Below are 25,679 nucleotides of genomic sequence, written 5' to 3' on the forward strand. Positions count from 1 at the left end.
AACAGAAGAAAGGAAAAGCAACCCATCTGATGCTCGTCTGAAAAAGTTCAGGCCCCGGGGCCAGCCAAGTGTGTTCAGGGGCCGAAAGTGTTTGTGAGTGTCCCCTAAAATATTTGAAAATTTCTCCCTTCCGGTTAAAGCAGCTTCTACATAACCAAACTGGGGAGGGTGGCAGAATCCCACCGCCTTTCCCTAACGTTCTCATCTAGCAATAAAGTCACTTCCCTTCGCCAAGGCTGAGGGCCAAATTAAGCCAAAGCAATAAAGCGGGGGGGGGGGCGGGGAGGGGAGGAGGCGTAAGTGGGGGGAGAGACAGAGACAGAGACAGAGAAAGAGAGATGTAACTTAAAGAAAGAGAAAGAAATAAAGAGGAGGTGGGTGAGTGCAGTTTGAGGAAGTTAATCACCCAGAACCTTTTAAGAAAATGGGGACATTTTCTCTCCGAGAGCAGTGAATGATCCGCCTAGATCCAGTTACTCAAATGCCTTTCGAATACAAACAAGAGCAAAGGAAATACGAAGAGAACCGACACGAAGCTTAACCCGGGAGGCTTCAAGTCTGCCTACCTGTGAAAGGTCAGGCCCCAACACCCCTTCTGGAAAATACCACAGGTGTACATGGGGTCCAGCTCCCGGGAGGCCCTCATGCAGGTTAGCTGCTAGGTTAGGTGCCTCCAAGCAGGGGCCATTCGTGCGGGAAGGCGGAGTAGGGTAGACGGACGGGGCGAGGGGAGGAAAGCGATGGAACGAGGGGTGGCAAGGGAGCGGACGGCGTGCGGACGCCGGTGCCAGGAGCTGGAGGCCAAGGGAAGGGAGGCTCGGAAAGGGGGGGCGGGAGGGCCACACCGGGCACCGGGCTGCCTACCGGCCGGCCGAAGCAACCGAGGGGAGGAAGGGAGCGAGGAGCGCTCCGAGGCATCGGGGACAAAGAGGACCGGAGAGGGAAGGGGGGCGAGGTGGGGAGAAGAGGGGCCCCGGGGAGGGGGAGGCCGCAGCGCGCGCGATGGGCACCGCCAGGGCTGCGCGAGGCGCGGGGTGAGCCGCGAGGGGCCGCGAGGGGCAGGGGCCGCGGCGGGGCGGGGTCGGCGCACCCGGGGGCGGTCCGGGCCGAGGAGCGCACCGGCGGGGCGGGCGGCGCGCCAGCTGCCCGCGGTGGGAGGGGCGGAGCGGCGGCGGCGCGGGGAGGGGACCGGCGGCGGAGGCAGGAGGGGGAGAAGGAGGGGAGGGGCCGGGCCCCTTGTCTCCGCGGCTCCTCTCCTCAGTCCGCCCGGGGAGGAGGAGGAGGAGCGGGGCCAGCCGCCGCCGCCGCCGTCCCAGCCTCGCCCCGCGCACCTGAACTCGCCGCGCCGCCCGGGCCCCCGCGCCGCGCCCCGCGCCCTGGGCGCCCGGCCCGCGCGCAGCGCTGCCTCGGTGCCCCGGTGGGGCGCGTCCCCCGGGCCGCCTCCCGCTCTCCCGCGGCTCGCGTGGCCGCGCCTTTGTGTGCGGCGGCCGCGGCTCCCGGGCTCTTCGGGCTCCGGTCGCGGCGCCCCTCCGGCCCCGAGCCCCGCGCGCCGCCCCCGGGCAACCCCGGCCGGGCGCCCCCGACGGTGGATCTAGCGGCTTCGAGGAGGCGGGCACCGGCCCCGGCGAGCCCTAGCCCCGGCCCCCGGCCCCGGGCCCGGCTCCGGCATGGATGTGAGGTTCTACCCCGCGGCGGCCGGGGACCCCGCCGGCCTGGACTTCGCGCAGTGTCTGGGGTACTACGGCTACAGCAAGGTGACCGGGAGGGGCCGGGGGGCGGCGGGGCGGGGGCCACCTCCCCATCCCGGGCGCGCCCCGCGCTCCAGCTCCCCTCCCGCTGCACTTTTCTCTTCCCCTCTCCACTCCTTTTCCTTTTGCGCCTTCGTCTCTGTCCAACTCTCTCACTCTACTCTTTCTGCCCCCTTCCCACACCCCCCCTTTTTGTCCCTCTGCCGGCGCTCCACTTTCTCTCCCCCCCCACCCCCCCTCCAACCCCGCCGACTCTCCTTTGCTGCCCCAAAGAAGCGAAGGAGCAGCCAAAGGACTGAAAGAGGGGGCATGCTTGTGATTCTTTGTTGTTATTAGTAAATACGATCGCAGCGCCCCTGAGTTGGGGGGGGGCATCGCAGGAGTCCCTGATCTCGTGGTCTGACGACCTCACCGCCCCCCCCCCGCCCCCAAGCCCCTCTTACCTTCCCCGCGCACTCGAGAGCTGGACCCGGAGCCGCTCGGGGGAGGAAAGGAACAAACTTTTGAGCGTGCCCTGGATTGGGCGGGGGCGGGGGGGGGCGCGAAGTGTTGGGACCCCCGCAGGTGGCCTCTGTTGCCCCCTCGCTAGGGCGCCTTGGACCACGGAACGGAGGTGCCGGCCCCTCCCTCCCTGGTTAGCGCAAGTGGCTTCTCGTCTTTCATTTTTTGGGGAGGGGTAAGTTTTGCATTCCGGGGAGATCAGGCTTGGAGACCTCCACACCACGCCCTGGGTCACCCCACCTCCTTCCCCTCTCCCCCACCCCCCGCGCCAACTTCCAGGACCGAGCGTTTCAGGTGGGCGACGGTGGGTCTCAGACGGGCAGCTGGCGCAGCTCGGACGGGCGAGTCGGGGCTGGAGTCGCAGCCCTTGGGCCAGGGCGGCGCGGATTCCCCTTCTTGGTCCTTCTGAAGCCCCCGGGGCCAAGCTTTGGAGGAAACATCACCCCGAGGGCGACGTTCAGAGAAAGAGCTGTGCTCTGGCTGGCCTGTGCCTTTTGAATGTGGTTTTTCTTTCTCCTTCCCCCTGCTCCTCCCTCCCCCCCCCCTTTTCTTTCAAATCGTAGTTTGTTTATGATTGCTTGGATAACAGAGGAGGAAATAAGGAGCCGCTGAAAGAAAGGTGCTATACAAAACTAATGAATAAATAACAGGAAGAGGAGGAATTGTACCTAGAGTGAGGAACAGTTTGCTGTGCCCCGTGGCTGATGGAAGCTCGTGTTCCTTTCTATTTGTTTCTACTCGGTTCCCAACTCCCGTACTGAAGTTTGTGAAAGAGCTTTGGGGTCTCTCTGCCTAACCCCTGTGTCCCTGCCGCCCAGCCCCGCGCCTGGCACTGCGGGCCTCCCCACAAGTGAAGAACGAAGGGACATTATTCAGTGTGTTTTAACCCTTTGGGGGTGCTGGCGGTGGTGGGCGCGGGGTTGGAGGGGGGCGTTCTTGCTCTCAAAATTCCGAGAGTGGTACATTAAGCATTGAAAGGGAAGCAAGAAAAGGCCTCTGGCAGTGGCCAGGGTTAAGGTTTTGGTTTCTGTCCTCTGATTTTGGATTTACTCAGGTTATTAAATGCTTTAAAAAGTCCCCCTTGTATGCTCAGTTAGGGACTTAGGCAGCCTAATTAAGTATGTCGTGTTTCTGAGAATCCACCTAATTGTTCCAGTGGGGTATTATTTATCTCCTTACAACTTAGCCTGTGTATGCAAGCCTTGGATAACTGGGCATGCTCTTATTTTTGGAAGCCATTACCTTGCTTAATGTAACTACTTCTTTCTCTGATTTAAGATCAGCAACACTCGAATGACACCAAAATAGAAACCTTTTGTACTAATCCAGTCACTGCAATGCGTGGCAAATCTCTCTGTTCACTGAGATCCCAAGGGTACTTCAAGGGACCAGAGGATATTGTGGGTGTTTTGTGTGTGTCTCTTTTTATTTATTTATTTTTTTTGAGAAAAGCTATTTTGAGCCCATTTAAACTCAGAACATTTACTTCAGGGGGGGTATAGAAAGCTCGACCCCCCCCCACCCATTATTTATTGAGATGCTTGTTCAACTTCGAGAGTGAGGATGCAAGTTGGTTTGTTGTCGTATTTTCTTAACGCAGCTTTTTGCCCCCAAAAACCTGGTTTCTTAGTAATTCAGCAATCTGGTGGTGGCAAGTGCTGTGTGTATCCAATTTCCGCAAGTTGGACACAGCACTTAATATTGGTAGAAATCAACATGTACTTCTTTTAAGGGGTGTTTGCATTTAATTCCTTGCAGATAAAAATACAATAATCTTTAATTTGAGCCCCAATACTTTATCTTCCTACTCTTAATTTCAGCCGTGAAAGACCCAATTTTATTCCCAGTAATTTTTCTTTATAGGGAGACTGTAGTAGAAGAGGAAGTATTAACTTTATGGGTATAAAACAGCAAGTACTAATTAAGGGTTTATAGCATTTTGTTTCACAGCTAACTTGTGTGTCTGAAGTGGTCCTATTCAATACAGATTTATATTGAAAATATAAAAAGTAGCTTACAAAGACATGCATTCATTTTATTCGGAAATACCTGTAATTATTAATCTCTTAAGACTTAACTCTCGGTGAGGTGTATTATCACTCTGGAGGGGAAATGATGGGTTTCAAAAAAGTATGTTTCTGCCCTTTCTTGTTTTCAACGACCATCTGGGAAACTTTAGAAGAAATACAGAACCCTCTGCTCCAGGCTTAACAAGTGAAAAGTTAGCGCTTATCTTTAAATTTATTTACAAACCGTGAATAATAGGGTCTCATTCATTTCTCTCTTTAACAAACGACCAGAGTCCTTTGTATAAATTATATGTGTGTGTATTATCTTTACAATCTGTGAGTATATGGATCCTTTTTAAATGTCAGCGCTCAGAAAGTGTACTGTCTACGGAGAATGGATGAAAGAGTTTTGAGGGTTCAAAAGTCGTTGCAAGTAGGAGAATAACTTCAAATAAAATATAGCCAGGATCATTAAAATCAGTTAATAATTCATGAACCAGCCACTGATGTATAAACTACAGTCATCTCTGCTTTCTAAGGGCTAATTTCCATTTTAATTTCAAGTGGAAAATTTACTGTTTGAACATTTCTTTTTCTGATGTGGCTAACAAATTAAACTAACACCTATATTTAAAAAAAGGTGGTGGGGGCTAGGCTTATGTTGCCCAAGGGCATTAGTGATCCACTGTCTATATATCTGGAATTTTTCTTTCCCTGGGTCCTTTCTCCAGTAAGAAGATAATATGCATCAGATCAATTAGCGTGTAGTTGTCAGAGGTCTGCCACCCCAAAATAAACTATTGTATTGGAGGTGGGTGTGAGCCAAGTGAAATCACACAGTGAGTTAATAATGAACTTGGATCAAACTCTAGTTACTAGCTTTTTCTGTGTATTCTCAGGTGTTTTTTTTTTTTTTTACCCCCCTCCTTCCAAAATCTGACTATTGACTTCTTACCTTACGCAGAATAGCCTTTTATTGGTTTTACTCCATCAGTCCCAAACCGTGCTTTCTAATTACTATATGTGTTATCAATCTCTCTGCTTAATTAAGGTGTTCTGATGTGAGTGCCACCTCCTTGGGCTGGCCTCTACCTTGGCCAGCCTGAAGACTTAGAAGACCTGAAGAGTCATTTGTCATTTGTCTATCTCATCGGAGACCATGGTTCAAATTGAGAACACACTGAGAGGGGGATTTGATTGAAACTCACCTTAAGTTGATACCTTGCACTGACATGACAACCAATGATTTTGTTTCCAGGGCCTGGTGTATGGGGGGGTTGAATTTTGAGAGCAGATTGAGAGATTTCCATGTGAGGTCTTTAAACAAGATAGATATTGAAGCCATGTTGTGAAAGAGATAGAAGGTTTTTCTAAGGACCTTAGACAAGGGGTCATAAACTCAATGCCTCTAGGGACAGCCAGTTAACCTACATGAAGATAGGGTTTGTGGTCAGATGGAGAACATGCCCGGTTTAAAGGGGTAGTAGCCTTGTTCAGCATCCGTAGATTGTTGCCATGCCAACGTTTGGGCCCAGTATCCACATCTTGCAGTTATTTTTCCAAGAGAATGATAATCTGAGTTTTTATGTGAAATATCCTGAATTTTAAATGTTGGCAGCAAATTAACACATTATTGAAATCCTTATGTGGGACCCTTAAAACATGCTCGCATACTGCTTCTTTGCAGTTTTTTTTTTTTTTTTAAATCTTAGATAAACTCAGATGCAGCTGAGGTTTGAAAATCATTTTTTAGTAAGTCGTTTATGGTTTATGTTCAACTCTGCACAGTTCCACTCTCATGTCCAACTGCGTGGACAATTAAGTTGAGTGAGTACAGGAAGTAGAATCTGACCACTTTCAACGTAGTTCCAATTGGATAATTTGAATTCTGTCATTCATTCATTTTGGGTCTTGAGTCAGTGGAATAGTTCTAGATCAGGGGTTGGCAAACTGTGGCCCATGGGTCACATCTGGCCCACTGCCTGCTCCTGCTTGGTTTGTGAGTTAAGAATGGTTTTTATGTTTTTAAATGGCAGAAAAACCAACAGAAAGACTATTCATCACTGTGAAAATTACATGACATTCACATTTGTGTCCATAAATAAAGTTTTATTAGAATGCAGCCCCACTCATTTGTTTATGTATCATCTGTGGCTGCTTGCATGCTACAGTGTCAGAGTTGAGTAGTCGTGACAGAGATTGTGTGGCTTGCGAAGCCTGAAACATTTAGTATCTGTCCCTTTACAGAAACAGTTTGCTGACCTCTGTTCTAGATTATTAGAGCACTTGATGGTCCCAGGATCTTCCTTTGTTCCAAGACTTGGCAGTAGAAAAAATCTAGTTAACAAGATGGCGTAACTGGGGAGATGAGTATTTCAGAGACTGTTTTCAAGAATGTCTCTAAAACGGTGGGGGTTTAGCCCTGGCTATTCTCCAGCTATGGCGATTTGGGGGAAAGCTCGTGAAAGATACGCAGGCTCACAGCCTTACCCCGGCGCAGTGTAGTTAGAGCCTTTGGGGAAGTGTTTTTGAAGCTCCCTGGGTGATTCCAACATGCAGCCATGGTTGAAGACTTTGTTTTAAGCTGGGGATCCTCCTTTGGAGTAAGCAACCTCAAGGGGCAGTAGAACTGGGTAAAGAAGTTGGGGATTGCTATAAAGTAGACAACACTTACAACAGAGTGATTATTGGTTCCGGGTTGGCACTCAGGGCCTTTTCTGGACCTCGGCAGGTCCTAAGCACTGTGGATCTGGCTCTCCTCCACATCATATCAGACATTAAAATGCTGTATCCACATTCTGCATTTACTGTGTTATGACATATTAATATACCCTATTCTGAGTTGATGCTGATTAGTTGACTTATGTTCTCATGTTATAGGCATCTGTTAGTTTTAACTTCATCGTTTGTGTGTGTGTGTGTGTGTGTGTGTGTGTGTGTGTATGTGTATGTGTCTGGTGTGGCCAGTTAATTGTTTTCCTCACATTTTAAGCATGTTTGTAGGCCCTTGAGAAGCCTATGCTTCTAGATGTCCAGTCTTCACCGACTGATGGATAAAATAGTCCTGCTGACACTAACTAAAGGTCCATGAACTTACCATTTTGCCACCCCAAACAGGGGAGTGTTGATGAATACCCTGTGCCTAGTAGCGACTGATAAGCTGTGGTAAGCCACAGAGAATTAGTCGTAGTCGTTTTAGATCAAGTCAGTGAATGTGGATGGCCACAACATTCAAAGTATGTGTACATATTTTAAGAACTCACTATTTTGGGCCACAAACTGTCGGGGGGATGCTGAGTCCATCTGAGGACTTGTTTTATCTAATTTGGACCAGTAGTTTAAAAAGTTCAGTTAGTTGTCTGTGTCTAAAATCTTTGCACATAAATCTGGATTTTCGGCTTTTTCTCCTCCTTCCTTCCTTCCTTCCTTCCTTCCTTCCTTCCTTCCAAGACATAAGCATAAATTTGGCAATCCTGGATGGCATTGTGTTCCTCTCCACTCTGACTTTCTCATACTCAGCCCTCGGTGTCCCTCTGCAGTCCCCGGAGGCTTTGAGTTTGAAAACTTTAAGAAGAGATGAAGTTAAACGAGCAACAAATGTGATGCTCAAACCTAGTGAAGTGGGGTTACCGTCACTGGAGAAATGCAGACCCCAGTGTTCCTCAGGGTATGTAGGGTAGTAGGTGAATGGAAAAAAAAGTAATTTGTGATCATATTACAGAGCAGTGTTTCTCGAACCTCAGCGGGCACAAAAATCACCTTGAGAGCTTTTTAAGAGCACAGGCTGTTGGACCTTACTCCTAGAGGTTCTGAATCCTGGGGTCTAAGCTAGGGCTCCCACGTGATGCTGGTGTTGCACTGTGAGTAGCATGGCCCAGAGGACCTTCCAGTGGTACAGTAAAGAGTTTGTTTCTTGTAAGAGTTTGTCAGAATGCTTTGGGCCATAGGTAAGAGAACACCCAGCAAACAGTGGTATAAAGCATAAGGACATTTGTCTAACTAACAAAGAAGTCTTTAGGGAGGCAGTCTCAGGCTATTTTGGGTGAAGGCAACCATGTCTTCAAGGACCCTCTTTTCTTCTTATTTTGCTATTGAAGTTTCAGCAGTCTCCTCATGGTTACAAGTTGGCTGCTGTAGCTCCAGACATCACATCCTCACAATAGCATACAAAACGGGAAGCAAGGTAGTGGTGGGGGTGGAAGTAATAGCAAAAGTTCTTCTGTATATCTCTTAATAAGAAGGAATAGCTTTCCTGGGAACAGTTCCATTGGACTCTTTTATTTATTGATCAGAAATGGATCACATGCCCACCCTAGGCCAGTCATTGACAAAGAAGAAGGAGATTGCTGTGATCAATTTAGACCAATCCCATGTCATCCCCTGGGGGCCAAGCACATCGTCACATGAGCATCAGTTCTCTTAATGGTCTATTAGCAAGGAAGAAGGCCTTTGGAAAGACAACCGGCTCTACAACTGAGCACATTTGAAGACTTTGGAGTGGACCAGTGGTGTGGTTGGAGTTGTACATCATGAGGATGGATCTAGTGTAGAGCCTGGCAAGAGATTAGTGTAGAGCCTGATAAGAGGTGGGAGGACCAGGGAGGATGCCACCACCCAATGGAGATAAAGGTGCAAGAGGATTCGAACTAAGGATATGTGAACATGGATGGGAAGGAGGGGAGGGCACTGAATAGAGCATCTGTTACTTGGAAGGGAGACAGAGGAGGCAGGGGTGACTCAGAGTGTTTGAACTGGGGCCCTGAACAAATGGTAGGACCTGGAGCAGAAGCAGAGAGGTCAGAGAAGAAGCTGGTTTTGAAGGAAAGCTAAAGCTGATATTGGATATTTTGATGCAGTAGTCCCACAGAGACGACATGGTAGACACTTGCACTAATGCACTAGAGAGTGCTCAGGGCTGAGGAACCAAGTGGGAGTCCTGTATGCAGTAGAGTGATGGAAATGCAAGTGACTGCCCCCCAAGTTTGCAAACTCACCTCCCCAGTTGGCGAGGCAGTGTTTCAGGAAGTAATGTGTGGGTCTCAGAAAACTCGGAAATCCTGCTGTACCATTACAACAACAGTATAAAAGGAGTAACGTGTGTGTGTGCATGATGGTCTATCCTTTTCATCTCAGTAGTTGTTTGGGAAGAAACATTTTTAAATTGTTATTAAGGGGGAATGATGTAAAATTTATAATAACATAATTTAAAACCATATCAGCCATTTATGAATTAAAATGTTTCATATCTTTTCTTTATGTAAGAGGTTCAATTTCAAGTTGGATTTTATGACATTAGTGAAGTCATGAGTATCTTGGAGAATCTGTTTTGAGTGTGCTTAATGAGGAAGGACAGGATTTTTGCTAAGTATGCTTATAAATAATACATATTTGGAAGGTGGATTGAGCTCTTAAAAAAACAAAAACCCTGTTTAAAATAAAATAGAGGCTTTCATTCAAGGTCTGCATGAGCCTCTGATAGGTTTTATCTTTCCCCTTTGTAGTAGATTATTTTATTTTCTTTGTTTCTTGGGTTTGTATCCTTAATCCCTTCCTCAGGGAGGCCATGTTCTCTCAAATACGTTCTATGCTTGTGTGAAGCACATCAGACATTGGGAAATGGCCCTTCTCTTATGACCAACATTCTGTCTTTAATCTTAACTTGATTTTACTTCATTTATAAAAGAATAATTTGAATGTCTTGATAATCCATAAGTTAAACAAACTGGCCAATACCAAGAAGTATTTGGATTTTGCTCTAAATACATATTTGAATGATATGGATTCCTTCTTTTGGAGGACATACATTTAAGCTAGGACTTTGTATTCTAAATGTTGCAAGTTGAATGTGGTCATTTCTACATTGATTCAGTTGTTTATATAGAAGAACTATATTAAATATGGTGAGGGAGGTGAGTTTTTTTAAAACTACCTCAGTGATGGTACCATATTGTGAAAATTTGTAGCAATTTCCCCTCCAATTTGTAATGAGCAAGGGATTTGATGTACTAAAGAATAATAGAAATTTTTACACTTTCTTTTAAAATCTTCTTGGTATAGGAGGTAGAAGTCTCAAATGCTGACTGACTAGAAAGCTTTTATGAAATCTGTATGATTGGCTGGAAGTTGATTTTCTGGAAAAAAGATGAGTTAAACTTTACTAGAAACATTGGACGAGCGCTCCAGCATACTCAGTAGATCTGTCTTTTTTTTTTTTTTAAGATTTTATTTATTTATTTGACAGAGAGAGAGAGAGCACAAGCAGGGGAATCGGGAGAGGGAGAAGCAGGCTGAGAAGGGAGCCCAATATGGGGCTTGATCCCAGGTCCCTGGGATCATGACCTGAGCCAAAATCAGACGCTTAACCGACTGAGCCACCCGGGCATCCCTCAGTAGATCTGTCTTGTTCCTCCTCTCTGCCTGTGTGTCTTTAATGAGAAACTCAACCCATATTATTTGGCTTTTATATAAATTCTGATAAAAATGTTTAATGGAGAGGTAGTTAAAACTGTTGTACTAGTGAAAATTCTTTTGATTGCAAATGGGAAGAAGTCCTTAAACTTTTAATTTAATAGAAAAGGGATAGTGAGTTTTGTCTCCGGCATGGCTGGACCCAGGGTTTCCAGGGATGTTATCAACACTTCCTTCTGTTAGCTCTGCTTTCATCAGCTTGGCTTCCCTGTCAGGCTCCACTCAGGTGGGGGGAGGGTGTCCAGCAGTATCTCCAAGACATGTCCCCACAGGTCCGCCTCCCCAGGAGAGACAGCTTTTCATTCCTACTTGTTCGAGAAACTTCTCTGGATTGAGACTCATTGGACAGATTTGGGTCCGCTGCTCAGGCCCAAAGTCGTATACTCATCTCAGGAGCAGGGGCAGGTGCTGCTATCCCCATGGAAACCACGTGGGCTGAGAGTCTGGAACAGTGCTTCTCCAGAGGGAGAGCAAAGTGCCGGCCTCATCTGGAGGGGAAGTGAAGGTGGGTGGGAGAAAAAGTTCATTTAAATGCTAAATGACATGAAGCCTGTCAAGTTTGAAGATTTCTGAGGACTTGAGTTGTCCGTGCTTATTATTATTCTTTGTGGAAACCAGAAAGAGCCTGTGCTTATTGAGTAAGATACAATGATTGTCATTTTTAAAGTACTTATTGGGAACATACTTCATGTTGGGGGCTGACATGAGATGTGGTCCGCCTTAAGAAACCTCTAGTTTGGTATGGGAGCAGGTGTAAGCACATGAGCATTCATGAAATACGTGCGTGCGTGTGTGTGTGTGTGTGTGTGCGCGCGCACGTGCGCGCGCACGCGCGCGAGAATATATGTGAGCCTAAGGGAGATACTCTAGTAGGTAAAAGAACTCCAGGAACAGATCAGACAAGAGAAGTGGTTTCTGAGTTTCTGAGGGGTGGTGTGGTCAGGTACAGAAGCTCACAGAGGCTGCCAGGTTTGGAATGGACAAGTGGGAAAAACGGGATGTTAGAGAAGAGAGGGAATTCCAGGCAGGGCTTCTGCATGAACATGACAAGCTAGCAAAGGTCCCACTGGAGGCCTGTGTAGGACGGTCCCATGGGACAATGTATGGAGATAAGTTTGCATCTGTGTAGAAGTTTCCTTTGGTGGGAGCTGCGGGTGTGGAGGCGCTAGCATGTCTGGTGAAAGATGTGAGGTTTCACCCAACAGATACTAGTAAAGGATGTGTGCCTGTATGCGTGTGTGGGTGCATCTGCTTGTGCGTATATGTGTGTGTTTCCATATGTGTGTGTGCATACGTAGAAGATGACCATTTGAACAGAGTGGGGGAGGAGGATGAGAGGGTATTTTTAAGACTGTACCTGAGAATGTTTGAAGGAGAGATTAAAGACGCCCAAGGAGAGAGAGTGATGTAATGATGGATGGACGGTCAGTTGATGTTGGAATGAAGGCTGTAGGTAGAGGGGGATTTGCCTTGAAAGTTGGGTAACCCTTTCTCTGAGATAATTGGACAGAAAGAGAAGGTGGTTGAAGATCCAGATACACATTTAGTGGGAAAGATGGTGGCGAAGGGAGAGGGACAGAGACAGAATGAGAGGGAAGAAGGGAGGAAGGAGAACATGAGGAGAAATGGGTGGGGGAGTTGACTGACAAACCCAGGATCCATCCCCGGCCTATTTCTACCTCGTTTCTGGCCCTTACTCCCTCCACCTTGGCTTTGTGTGTCTTACCACACCAGTATGGCCCGACCACTTAAAAATATCTGAATATCTAAAATCTCTCTCCACTGCCCCCCACCCACCTCCAGTCACTGTCTCATTACTTCATTCATAGCGAGTATCCCTGTTTGAACTTTTTGTTTGTTCATTCATTCATATATTCCCTGTTTACCTCTTTCCACCAGCATGCAAAACTCTGTGAAGGTAGGGATATTTGCTGACCACTGTATGCCTAGCATCCAGAACACTGCTTGGCACGGGAAGGAAAATGTGAAAAGGAGCGAACTACTAGAGATGAGTAAGAGTACTGTTGAGTAGATCTCATGGTAATTTAATCTTTGAATAAACACATGTTGGACCTACTGTATGCCAGATGCTTGGAGAAAGCGGGAGTGCAATGAAGAGGAGTCACTTGTCCTGTTCTCGAGGAGCTGGTCTGTGGTTGTAAGAATGATCCTTCTTGGACGGTTTTAAGTTTAAATTTTATTTTAAATTTCCCCTTTCAGTATTTCATGTGCTGTTGGCAGAGAACAGAGCGATGGGTGGTGAGGACAAGGTGGTGCATCTTGCTTAGGCAGGAATGAGAGAACAGGGGTTGAGAAAAGGGGAATTTGAAATGACTGTTCTCAGCCCCGAGGATTCAGGCTGGCCAAGGAAGGTCAAATGGTCAAGGACAAGGAGACTTTGATAAAAGGCAAAGAAGAGTGTGTTAGTTAAGGTTGGCTGGCAGAAAAAAAAATAACTTGAGTAGCAATGGTGTCAATGAGGTAGACATTCATCTCTCTTTTCTCTAATGATCTCCAGAGGTATGTAGTCCAGAGGTCTTGTGGCTTCGTAGGCAACTGGGAGCCAAGCTACCTCTGAGTTTCCTATGACCCTTGACCCTTCAGTGTAGAGCTCCATCATCATCCGTGATCCAACCAGGAGGAAGGTGGTCAAGGGAAAGGGGAGGTTTGCAGGAGCTGCCACGTGACACTTGCTAATTTCTCATTGGCCAGAACGGAGACGCATGACCATACCTCTGCCTTTAAGGTATTCAGGAAATGTGGTCCGTACTGTGGCTGGCCCTCTGCCCAGCTCTATACGCCACTGCTGTGGAAGAAGGGGGGAGCGGACAGGCAGGACAGACAAAATAGGTACTTTAGCCGGTGCATGGGAGCGAAAGAATGATGGGTGAGGTCCAGGAAACCCTTCTTGGGTATCTTCATGTTTGAGGTTTTTGTGTACCAAGTGTAGCACTCTATTTTGGTAAACCTTATTCAGTGTTTTCGTTTTCATTTGCTCTTTGGAGGGTCCCGTTTTGGCGATGTGCTGTGACAAGATAGCTTTTCAGTCCTTTCCTCATTTGGGGGGGTTTACTTGGGGCATGCTTAAAATACCCAGTGATTTATGTCCTTTGCAGGAACTGCAAATCCTTATGTCCTGATTTTAATTGATTATCTGTATTTCAGGCCCACATTTCTCTTCTTTTTAAAAATACCTCTTGAATTTTTATACTGCCATTTCTCTGGTCCTGACTGTTGGTAACAAAGTTTTGAGTACATGTCAATCTTCAGGCAACGTTTTTTAAACTAGACATTTTTTTTTTAATTGATGCTTTTCCTTTTTGATCAAACCCAGCTTACCTCTGACTCCACCGGAACCTCATCCCTAGAAATCTGTGGTTTTTTATGCTCTTGTGTGCTCTTTCCTCCTCTGTTCCTCGGCTGACCGATTTTGTTAACCCTTGACCATTGTGCAACCTTAGCTACACAGATGTGTCCACCACCCTCAGTCCCACCCACCCCCTCAGTCCCCCTCCTTTGGCTGTGTATGTTTTATCAGCCTCCAGGAAGTGGCATTTCTCAACCTGAGGGTGCCTGAACTCGGTGTCCATTGTCCTTACTAACGACGAATACTTGGGCCTTTGCTGTGTCATCCTTTTGTTCACCTGTTGATTCTCTTGGCCATCCTTCACAATGGCTAGTCCAAGACTTTTCCTGTTGTAGTCCAGCCAGCCAGCCCTACTTTCTTTCTTAGATGGGAACTCTGATCTTTCACTTTATGGGAAACGTTGATAATTTTCTGTCCCGGCCTTGTCTGGGAAGCAGGTGTCTCATTTTTCCAGACCCAGGGGAGAGCCGTTCTACTATTTGGGGTAAATCCTTCCAACGGTGCTAATCCCTTTCTGACTGTTGCATATTCTTGGTTTTACACACAGCTCCCATCTTTCCTGTTTTGCTCCTTTGTACTTTCCACCAGTGCCCAAGTGTCTTCAGACCCCCACAAGGATTTTCCAGTCTCCAGTTTGTTGAGTGTCGCCTCCCTTGTGATGACTTTTGCTCGCTCCTCATTCCATCCACATTCTGTTATGCTTCATATTTTTTGTTTAACTCTGGGTTTTCCCTTAGGTACATGTGAAATGAAGACCACCACAAATGGAAAGCCCTATCACTTGCCTTACACAGAAGAAAATCCTGAAAATAAACCCAAGGGGAGTAAACACCATTATCAAAAGCTTATTGGAGACCTTGCTTGCCTAAGGCTTTGCCCTCTGTTTGTTGAAAAGGGAGATTTGCAAGTGTGAGGAAGGTGTTGAAGACCCGTTAGCACCGAGCTGAGACTTTGTCTTTGATTTTATCTTGGGGGGGGGGCAGGCTATGGGGAGCTTGAAAGGGAATTCAAAACAGAATGACTTTCTCAAGATGTAATGAAAGGCTCTCTTGGTTTGTTTTCTCTGCACCTCCCGGAGCTGTGCTTCTCCTACTCATGCAAGTCAACTGGGCCCTGGATAAAATGCACATCAGCAGGTCTGGGGTGAGCCTGAGAATTGGCATTGCTCACACGTTTCCAGGGGATGCAGCTGCTGTTGGCTGCTGGCCACTCTTGGAGCTGTAGAGTCCAAGAGAAAGGACCATGCACATTCACACATTCGCCTGACTCCGTGGGCCCCTGTTCTAACACCTCCCTGAACAGTTCCTCAAACCAGAAATCTTTACCTTAGGTTCCATGTCTTTCCCACCCAGGCCCTCCCTAACACCCTGCAGCTACTTCTGTTCTATTACCAAAACTATCCTTTTGCACTTCCCCAGGGTGCTCCACCTTGCCAGATCTGACTGTTTTCATTCATGCAAGAATATGGAGTGCCTGCTTAGGCCAGATACTGCCCTAAGCCCTGGGGTTGCACTTTTCTGATGATCCTTTGAACTCTACTCTTTCCACCCTATCCCTCTGTCTCCCCTACCTTCCCATGTCCCTGGTTCTCTACTGTTGTATATTTGGATGTTTCTGATTGCTTTTGCTCTGTCAACTTGTCTGCTCTCGCCCCTCTTCCCAAGCATTGGGGGATATCCTCCCAAAGCTTGGCTTCTTACTCTTTTGCCTCTGTATTCTTTTCATTTTGTATGTGCATCTTGTTTTCTGCCTTTAGCTGTTCCGTCTCTGGTCCCATTTGTATCAGTTATCTATTGCTGTGTAACAAATTAAACTCTGAAGCTTCAAACCAACCGACCAACCCACAAACCTATCTCCCTCGTGATTCTGCCAGTCTGCCATGTAGGCTGGGTTCCCTGCAGTGTTGGCGGTCACCTGCAGGTTTGACTTTGCTTCTGGAGATGGGCTAGCTCCAGCTGGGGCCTCTCAGTTCTCACTGCTCTGAGCCCCTCTTGCCCAGCACGCTGAGGTGTACCCAAGAGCCATCCTGGGGGCAGTGATATGAGGAGTACGCTGGAGTGCTTGAGCCCAGGTGTAGACATGTCACACTGTTGCTTCTACCACATTCTCCTGTCCTGAGCAGGTCCCTAGGCCAGCCCAGACTCAAGGGGAAAGGAAATAGATTCCATTTCTCCTGGAGAGGAGCCTCAACAATCACATTGCAAAGGGGCATAGATACAGGAAGGTGGGAAGAATTGTGGCTCTTTTTTTTTTTTTTTTTTGGCTGACCCCAAGGCCTCAGATCCCTACCCCCTACCCTGATCTGCGGCTCTCCCCTCCTGCGTGGCAGGCAGCTCTCTGTAGGATGCGGCCCCTTCTTGGCGGGCTGTCAGTTCAAGCCCAACGTCAGCTGCATGGGAACCTGCTTCCCTTTCCCTTCCAAAGTTCCTCTTCAGGTTCTCGCCGTTTCTCTCAGCACCCCCATCGTTCTCAGGTACATAAAACAAATTTTGATTACTTGTCCCCTTTCGCTCCCTTCGTGCAATGAGTCTTCACGTGGGCTTTGCTTTTCCTTTTAATGAGCTCTTTTGTGTCTGTGTTTCCACGGATCCTAGCTTGGGCCTCTGCTAGAGCCACAGGGTCCTCACTGACTCTCTGTACTCTGGATTTCCTCCATCTCCAGTTGAATCTGTGCCCCACTTCTGCTTTAATCCTTGGAAGGGTATCAGTCTAAGCTGTCATTCTCCTTGTGAAAACACTTCCAGTCACTTGTCTTTGTGCAGAGCCGTGGTTTCTCAGACTTGCCACCTTCATTTAGGCCACAGCCACCTACCATGGGTATTACTATTTATTTGAATTTCTTTACATTGACTCATTTTCATTTATTTTTTACGTTTTTTAAAAGATTTATTTGAGAGAGAGAGAGCGGGGTGAGGGGCAGAGGGGGACAATCTGAAGCAGACTCCCTGCTGAGCACAGAGCCCGACACAGGGCTCGATCTCATGACCCTGAGATTGTGACCCGAGCCAAAACCAAGAGTTGGGCGCTTAACTGACTGAGCCACCCAGGCGCCCCTACATTGACTCATTTTAAAATTTATACTACTATTGCCTGAGGCAACCTTTTCTAGCTTGCAATATATAAAAATTACCTATATAATAAATGCATAACTATGAATATTTTACAAATTTATTTATATACCAATTGAATTAGTCCAGTATGCATAATAGATATCGAGAGAACTGGCCTACAGGATAAATTGCTGTGTCTTTAATTTGACATTGAAAACCTTCTGTATCTAGCACCAAAGTTACCACATTAAGGAAAACTGAACTTCCTTAGAAAAAACCTGGTGAATTTTCTTAAATTTTAGAGTTTTGCTCAAGGTCATTGTAGTGGTTATAGATCAGCACCACAAAGTAGAATTGCCTGTCTTAATACTTTTACATATTGCATAGACATATTTGTTGTTTTGAAAATATGAGTTTGAAATAGCTATTTTCCCTGTCCCCCAAAGCCCAGTTGTTCATAATAAATAACTTTCTTGGTGGCATAATAGCCTTGCTCTGTCTTCATTAATAATTTTTCAAATATCCTCTTCAATTCAGGCTTTGGCTTAACAGGTTTCTAACTGCCAATGGGCTAAAATCATATTCTACGTATTCCCATTTTTATGGTTTGTCTCAATCTTAGATTCCTAGAAAACTCTGTAGTTATGATACATACTGCTTTGATCATCTGAGCTTCTCTTCATAGGCACTTTGAATTTACTGGTATTTAAACAGGGGCAAGATGGTGGGTTGCCATTACCATTCCCCTTCCTCCACATTTCTTGAGCCTGGCATGCTTCTTAGGGAGAAACCTGTGGAAGTTCAAGGCAGAAACCAAGTGAAGAAACCCAAATCAAGTTAAAGGAATTCTGATAGACCAATGAGAAGAGTAAGAATAGTGATAACAGAAGACAAGAAGAGTGACAATGGTTGAGAGTGATCTAGAAGATTCTTATGTAAGGGAGAGAGACAAAACAACAGTATCCAGTTGTGGAGAGGAAAAAGAGAGGGTAGATTTTTAAGAAATGAGGCCAATTCAACCTAAAGTTAGCAGATACTGTAGATGACAGACGACACCTCATTGCGCTCATTGCTTGATTATAGTTGCTGACTAAAATTTCCCACTGTGACATAACCCGTACAGGTTAGAATTAAATTTCTGGGAAATTTTTTTCTGATGGTAAGTTTTGCCATCATACTTAACGATTGACACAGCATTTTTGTCCTTTGGTTTCTTATCAGAAATTATGGTCTTGAAGTCTGTTGCTGAATCCTTGTTAAAAGCTCTGTTGTAAGAAATAATACATTTATGGAGAATGGCCTGAAGAAGATGCAGTGCTTCCATTCATCCAGAGAACCAAATCTGATGGGAGGCTTCTTCTGAAGCCAGACTGAGAGCTGAATGCTCAGGATGGCACGCTGCGGTGAATGGCCCTCCACAGTTACCTTCACTAGCTGTCTGTCATGTATGGAATTAGCACACTCACTTTGCACTGAGTGGAATTATGAATAATGGTTTTGTGAACCATCCTTTTTTGGGGCTCTGTTTAGAATATAGCCTGTTACATATCAGAGTGTCCATTTTTATAATGATTTACCAGAGTCTTCTTAGGTTACTGTATCAGGAAGAGCTGAAAAAAATCACTTAGTTTTATCTTATGAGTATTATTAATCTTGTCATTCTCGTTTCCTTCTTGGCATTGGTTTCCAAGAAGCTTGGAGACCAAACGTGAAACCAACATGTAACTGATCACAGTAGTACATGCGTTCCTGTGTGCTGGCCATCTTGGCTTTATTACTGTCTTAATTTTATTTTTTCTTTGCCTCAGTTCTTTTAAGTATTACCCCTCCTTTTAGAATCAAAAATACTTTAAAAAGTCACCCCTAACTTCTTTGTGGAGAAAAGCAGGTTGTGAATAAATACTTAAGTACTTAGAATTGCGATGAATATGTTTGTATAGTGTCAAGGATACTTTGCTTATCTTTCTACAAGAGGAAATTTCCACTTAAAAAAATTAAAGTCTACTTGTGCCAATATTATAACTTAACACTTCCCCTTTTGGTCTTTTTATAAGGATGAATGTAATTCTTGACTTATAGCACTTCCTAGAATTTGTTTCTTATAGGATGTTTCCCCTGGAATTATGGCATCTCTTGAAATGATGAAAATAGGGAAATTGGTTCACTCCCTGAGCCTTTCAATTAAAGTTTGAGCTCTCTTATTATTCAAAAAGTACCAATTCCTGAACGTTCACATCATGCCACAATCAGCATCTATCTTAATTGAGGAAGATGTATGCGAAGATTAGCCTGGCATTGAGGGGTCCGTTGGACCAATTGTCAAGTGTTGACTGGTCCACACATGCATCCCATGACCCATGGGTTGGCTTCCCAGTGATTGGAAAGAGTTTCCACGCTCACCTGGGGCATTTGTCCTTTGAGAAAATACTGCTGACTTGGCCTGGGGAGACCTGCCTGGTGCTTTGTGAGCCCTGCTCAAATTAAAAGAAGCAGTTAACTTCTTGTAAAACCAGCCGCCCTCTTAGATTGATTTCAAGTGACTCATGGCAATGCAAATGCACTTCACCATTGTCTTGGGGTCACTGTTTTGTTTAATCAGCTTCCTGAAAAGTAGAAATTTTTATTTTGGTAACTTTGGAAAGCGGCCTGATTCATTCCTGCTTAGGTTGCTGTGGGTTTTATTTGTCTAAGGTTAGGCCCAAGACGTCCTTTGGATTTTGATGACTTCAAATATTGAGCAGTTGGCAGGCTGGCAGGTTGTGAGGGCAGAAGCCTGATTTGAATCCGTTTCTATCACTTATTGGCGCTGTGATTTCCAGCACATTCCTGAGCCTGTCAGTGTCTTCCTCTCTTAAAATGGGCATTTGCCTCTGCTGGGTGCTTGATAAACAGTGGTGAATGAAACCAAGAAAGTCTTGCCCCAACACATTTAGATTCTGGGGACTTAGAAACCCACCTACCACATAGGGTTATTGTGGGTAATAAGCTAACTGTGTAGAGAATCCTAATAGTATTTACAACATAGAGTTGTTGTAAATATTGACTATAACTCTATACGAGGTACTTCGTTAATATTAGCTATTGTCATCATGGTTTTTGTAAGATACTGTTATTGTCCTAAGATCGGGTAAATCTCTTAACCTATGGATAGATTGCTGACATAGACTATGGGAGAAGAATCGTGCCACAGAATATTCTGATATTTTAACAGAACTCTTTGGGGGGACTTTACACTTGAGCATTGCTAGGTTGACCCTCCTGTTCTTTACTATAACTTGGGTCAGGCTTCTCAGCTTGGGCACAATTGATGTTTTGGGCCAGATAATTCTTTGATTGTGGTATGTTTAGCAGCATCCCTGGCATTTACTTACCAGATGCCAATAACACCCACAGTGACAACAACCCAAAAAGGTCTCTAGACTTTGCCAGATGTTTTCTGGGTGGGAGGCATGGGGGCAGAATTGCCCCTGCTTGAGAACCACTGAGCTAGAGGAATATTTTGGAAAAGCTTTCCAGTTTGGTCATTTCGAGAGTGCTAACTGGGATGAGTTACTCCTTTGTTGCAAAGGGCATCTGTCTAAATATAGGGCGGTTATTTCTCTCGGGCCTGATGGAGCTAAAAGGAGCCTCCGTCACTTGTGTGTTCCTCAGAAGGGTTATGAAGGCCAGCGTTCCATTCTGAGGAGTGGATGGCCACCAGGGAAGGAGGCTCCAGGGCCAAGTAAAAGAATCGGCACCTGCCAACGGCCGCCTTTCGTTTTTCTCTCGAATCCTGTTTGGGAATCTCTCGGAGTTAGTAAAAATGTCTTTAATTTTGAGAACTGTGTGCTCTAGAGGATGGAGAAGAGAAAGCCAGCATCTTTTAGAGGGAAGAAGTGACCATCAACTAGGGAATTGGCACCATTAGGGCCCACCTGTGTCTCTAGGTGCTTGAACTAAGTCACAAAAACCACTGGGGATGAATTGTGAAAACACCGATGAGAAGCTGGTGACTAGCTCTGTGCAATGATTGTATTAGAATCATAGAATTGCAAGAATTTCAATTTCTCATCCTGTTTCTTTTCATTTGAGGGCACACTCAAGTTGACTATTTCAGATTGCTGGTCACTCCCAGTTTAGGTGCTGCTTATTTTTTATTTGATTTGATTTGAGTTTTTTTTTTTTAGTCCTGAGTCACATGGACCCTAAGCACAGAAGTCTTTTCTTCATTTATTCCTCAAGTATCTATGGAATGGCTACCGTGGATGGTGTGGCATGCACAGAAATTTCAGAAACAGCAGTGACCATATCTCTTTTGTTCCCTGCCCCGTCTTCAGTGCCTGGCACTGTGTCTGGTGTGTAGGAACATTTCAGCATGTAACTCATTATAAGATTTCATGCCGCTATTCAGTGTCCCTTGCTTAAAGATGTCGTAGGCTGACTACTATACACAATTTTTGAACCATTGGCAGGATGTCTCAAGGAAGCTGTAGCATTAGGTTTGAAAGGACAAATTCCAAGAACATGTATTGTGGTGGGCCAGCATTATTTCCCAAGCAATAAATTGCAAAGCCTACCTGGTTGATCTTTCCCAACTCAGTTGTCGCCATGACCCTTTCCTCTCTACCATGCCTGGAATTCCCAAAGGAAAGGGGGGAGTGCTGCAGACAACAATGTCCCCTCTCTGGCTGTGATCAGGGTTTTATTGTCAGGAAATCCCCCTTTTCAGGGACTTCATTGTCCGCATCCTCTAACCAGCTCTTGCCCATCCCCCCTCCCCATTCCCTGCCAGCCCACAATTTCAAGGCTTTATGGAAATGAAAAGTTGCTCTTCTTCACAAAAAAGATTGGAGGAGATAAAGTGATTAACACTTATTTTGTTCGGGAATCCATCCGAGCTACCATCCTTGAACACTCATTTGGCTTGTTGGAAGGGTAATCTCTTTCAGAAACATTGGACAGAATTGACCAATTCATTATGTATGTAAGTCTGCTTAAGAATGTTTAATTCAGTGAACCCTCATCTTCTGGTTTCTTAATCTCCTGCCTTGGCTATTCTGTTCTCTTTGAGTTTCTGCAACTCATTTCTCCCCTGATTATTGAATCTGTCCCTGGACATTCCAGGCTTGGTAGACTCTCAATACATAGATTTATGGGGGGAAAAATGCCATACTCTTTTAGATGGTTGTTGATGACTGAATTGTTCTGGGGTAATTAAATTTGGAGAACTACAAATTTAGGCAGAAAAGTAGGAGAGAATGCTTAAGCCAGTGGGAATGTTGGAGAATGTTTTAGAGGCAGTGGGAAATTTTTATAAAAAGTAGCTACTTCAGACCTCAGGGGCAGTTCCTGTAGAGTCAATTCTGGAAGATCTAAATGAAGACAAGTGAACATTTATTTCTTTATGGCAGACCAAGTTTTTTTTTTTTTTTTTTTTGCTATTTAAAGGTCAGAACAAATAATTCAAATAATTTAATTTGGAGGGGTATCTTTCAATAGGCTATACTACACATTCTTAAAGTTTCTCTTCCTTTTCCGTTTACCTGGCAGATGTGTATTACAGTGTTAATGCCCTTATCCCTGATAGAGAAGAAGGGAGTGAGCAAAATATAAAAAATATAAAAAAATATAAAAAAAAAATTAGGGTGTGCGCATGCAGGTGCTCAGGCACCTGCTGTCCCCATGGACTTCCCAGCGGGGGAGGGGTGGGGGGGGAGAGGAGCAAAAGCTGGAAAGAGGTCCTCCCTTTGGTTGCTGCCTTTGTAATTCATGCCCCTACTATCTCTGATAGCAAGGAAGCAATGAGATAAATTCAAACGTTTGACAGTAGCCAGTGATTTGACATTAGTGTTTGCCCCTCTAGGTGTAGCTGATAAAAGTTACTGACGGCAGGATGCACGCTTGCTAGCAAGTGGCCAGGATGCCTGAAGTCGAATTTGATATTATTTTATTTTGTAGGTGCTATACTGTCTTGAGTAATTTAGGTAGGTACTCTGGGCTCCAGATAAGTTTTCTTTCCATTTCCTTTCGGGTAGAAGTGCTGCAGGGAAAAGGACAAAAGAAAAAGAAAAGGAAGAAACAACCCTGCAAACGGGAGTCAAGTGTATTACATCATAACCCATGGATAGTCCCTCCCCCAGCCATCAACCTCTGCATTCATCCAAAAGATTCTCCAGTCGCTTTATTTACTGTACCTGCGTAGGTGTGGTGGGACCAGCACACACATTCCCAGTTAGGTCCGGCAATTTTATTAAAAAAAAAAAAAAACACTTAAAAGACCCCCCACAAACCTCTTTTTCCTGCTCAGATAGCTTCCTTTTCAGATGTTTGAAACTCGAATAGGACAAAGGAGAATTTTTCCTTTATCACGATCACTCCAGCTAAAGAAACTGTTTTGGGGGATTTTGCCTCAGTGGAAGAACATGGGGTGGGGGGGATGCGTGCTGGGGAGAGGAAGCAGCATCAAGCAGGGCACGGGGTCAGGAAAAGGCAAAACTGGGGATTCTCAGAGAGGAGATCTGGGGAGGAGAGTTGAGGGCAGATTCTGGAAGGTCTTAGGCTATCATGCTTCAGAGTTTGGGTTTTCTCTTTTAGGTCCTTCGTAGCTCAATGGGCATCAAGGGACATGCTTAGATTTCTGTTTGGGAAGGTCAGAACTGGCATCAAGGGGCATACCTGGGAGAGGCGAAGAGGGAGGAGTGTCTGGAGTGGCCCTGTCCTTATCCCAAGAGCTGAGTCCCTTTCAGTCCTCTGCCAGAGGAGGAAGGGCCTGGAAGTCTTCATTCTCTTTATATCTTGTTCAGTGAATGCTGAAGTCTTCCGAAATCTCATTAGGAGACTTTGTAATCATGCACACGTACCCCTGGTGATTTGAAATCATTTGCATTTACTGCTCCATACATGTAAATCATAGTAATTTTAGGAAGAAAAAAATCGCAAACATCTAAAAAATTCATTTGAATTCATTTCTCAAATTCCATCTTTAATATACCCTTTTCTTTCAGGCAATCTAATGTCCTACCAGAATTTTTTTTTTAACTGAAATAGACAACTTTTAGGCCCTATTGGATTCAGAGAGTTATTAAATTTCACATCTTCCAGGGTTTTATTTTTTCTGATGCCATAGTTCAAGATAATGTTTTTTTTAATACTACATGCAGAATTCCAGAGATTCATAATAGCTTATGACATCTTAATGTCCACAGTGACATTCCACTGGCCATATCCAACTGTGATAAACAGCTCTATACTCTATAAAGACGACAGTCACTAAGTAACATGCAGGAAGATGCAAACAGTCCCTCAATCTTATGAATAATGTTACAGATCCTGAATGTTAATTTTGAGGAAAACACATGCTTAAATTTAAAGTTTATGCCTTCAATTCATAGTCCTTTTATTCTTCCAGGAAAAAAAAAAATATCAAGCAGCTATACTTTAAATGAATTTAATGAACTGCAAAGACTGACATTTTCACTATAAAAGTCACACTTCATTTAATGAGTAGTTAAATATTGATGCTATATTAAAATACAGGCAGAATAAAAATGGCACAATGGATTTCAAAATAGGAATTCAGGGTTCTTTTATGTTGAAAATTTCATGAGCGGAAAAAAAAAAGTATCGTTCATCAGAATGTCTTCATAAACACAAATAGCAGAGTAGCCTGCAGTACATAAATCCCAGTGGGGAAACTGAGGTCAGACCTGCTTTTCAACTGCCTGATTCTCTGTCAGTCTTTGTTGCTTAAGGACCCCGTGATGTTCAATGTGGTTCCTGTTGTTGACGGGAACGATGTTGGAATTATAGAAGGGGTAGAACCTACCTTTCTTGAACTGACTTGGATATGAAAAAAAGACAACTGTATGTTGGTGACTATTCTAGAAAAGTAATTGAGCTAACTACCTACTATCACTTCCATTGGTTCTGTCCTCAGAACTCTCCAGTGGTTCTGATTTGTTCATGGTAAGAGTCGAAGTGCACATGCAGGCCGGCACTGCCTTAACTAGGTGACCACCATGATGTCCTTGACCATGACATTTCTAGGCATGGCTCACTCTGCTCTTGCCACACACCGGCTTCCTGGGTATCACTCAAAACTCTAGACACACCCCCCCACCTTAGGGCCTTTGGTTTACCTCCCTCTGCCCCCAGCCTTCCTCAGATACTTCCCGTATCTCCCTTCTTCATCTTCACAGGGTCTTTTGGGAAGCCTTGTATGACCTACCCTGTCTGAAGTTGAACCCACTTTCCTCTCCCTGGTATTCTCCACCCCCCGCCCCTGCTTCATTTTTCTCCAAGTGTTGGGTCTTAAAATACTCTGTATTTATTCTATTGATTGCCTTTCTTCCCCCCATGCTGGACATAACCTTGTGAGGACAGAGATCCTTGTCTCCTTTCTTCATTGCTTTACCTCTGTTGCCCAGAATGGTGCCTGCCATAGAGGAGGCATTCAGGAAGTGTTTGCGGAATGTGTAGATGAATGAAGAAAAGTGTTTTTTGGGGCAAAAGTGGGATTTGCAAGGGGAACGTTGCCCATAATAGTTGGACCAGAGGT

General features: G+C 45.2%; 1 protein-coding gene across 3 annotated transcripts in view; it reads left to right on the top strand.

The window, feature by feature from the left end:
* The first annotated feature begins 403 nt into the window (after positions 1–403).
* Positions 404–25,679, top strand: part of TOX3 (TOX high mobility group box family member 3) — a 104,144-nt gene continuing 78,868 nt past the window's right edge. For 2 of the 3 annotated variants that reach the window (XM_025852458.2, XM_025852459.2), the window contains exon 1: positions 1,428–1,754. In XM_025852458.2, the coding sequence (XP_025708243.1) occupies positions 1,668–1,754 (87 nt within the window). In that variant the 5' untranslated portion in view covers positions 1,428–1,667. Of the gene's footprint in view, positions 651–1,427; positions 1,755–25,679 lie in introns of those variants that run through there. The other variant, XM_073884370.1, reaches the window with a different exon arrangement.

This window comes from Callorhinus ursinus, unplaced genomic scaffold, assembly GCF_003265705.2.
Source record: "Callorhinus ursinus isolate GAN/ISIS: 27379988/994484 unplaced genomic scaffold, GSC_fseal_2.0 scaffold56, whole genome shotgun sequence".
In the NCBI taxonomy this organism is placed as follows: domain Eukaryota; kingdom Metazoa; phylum Chordata; class Mammalia; order Carnivora; family Otariidae; genus Callorhinus; species Callorhinus ursinus.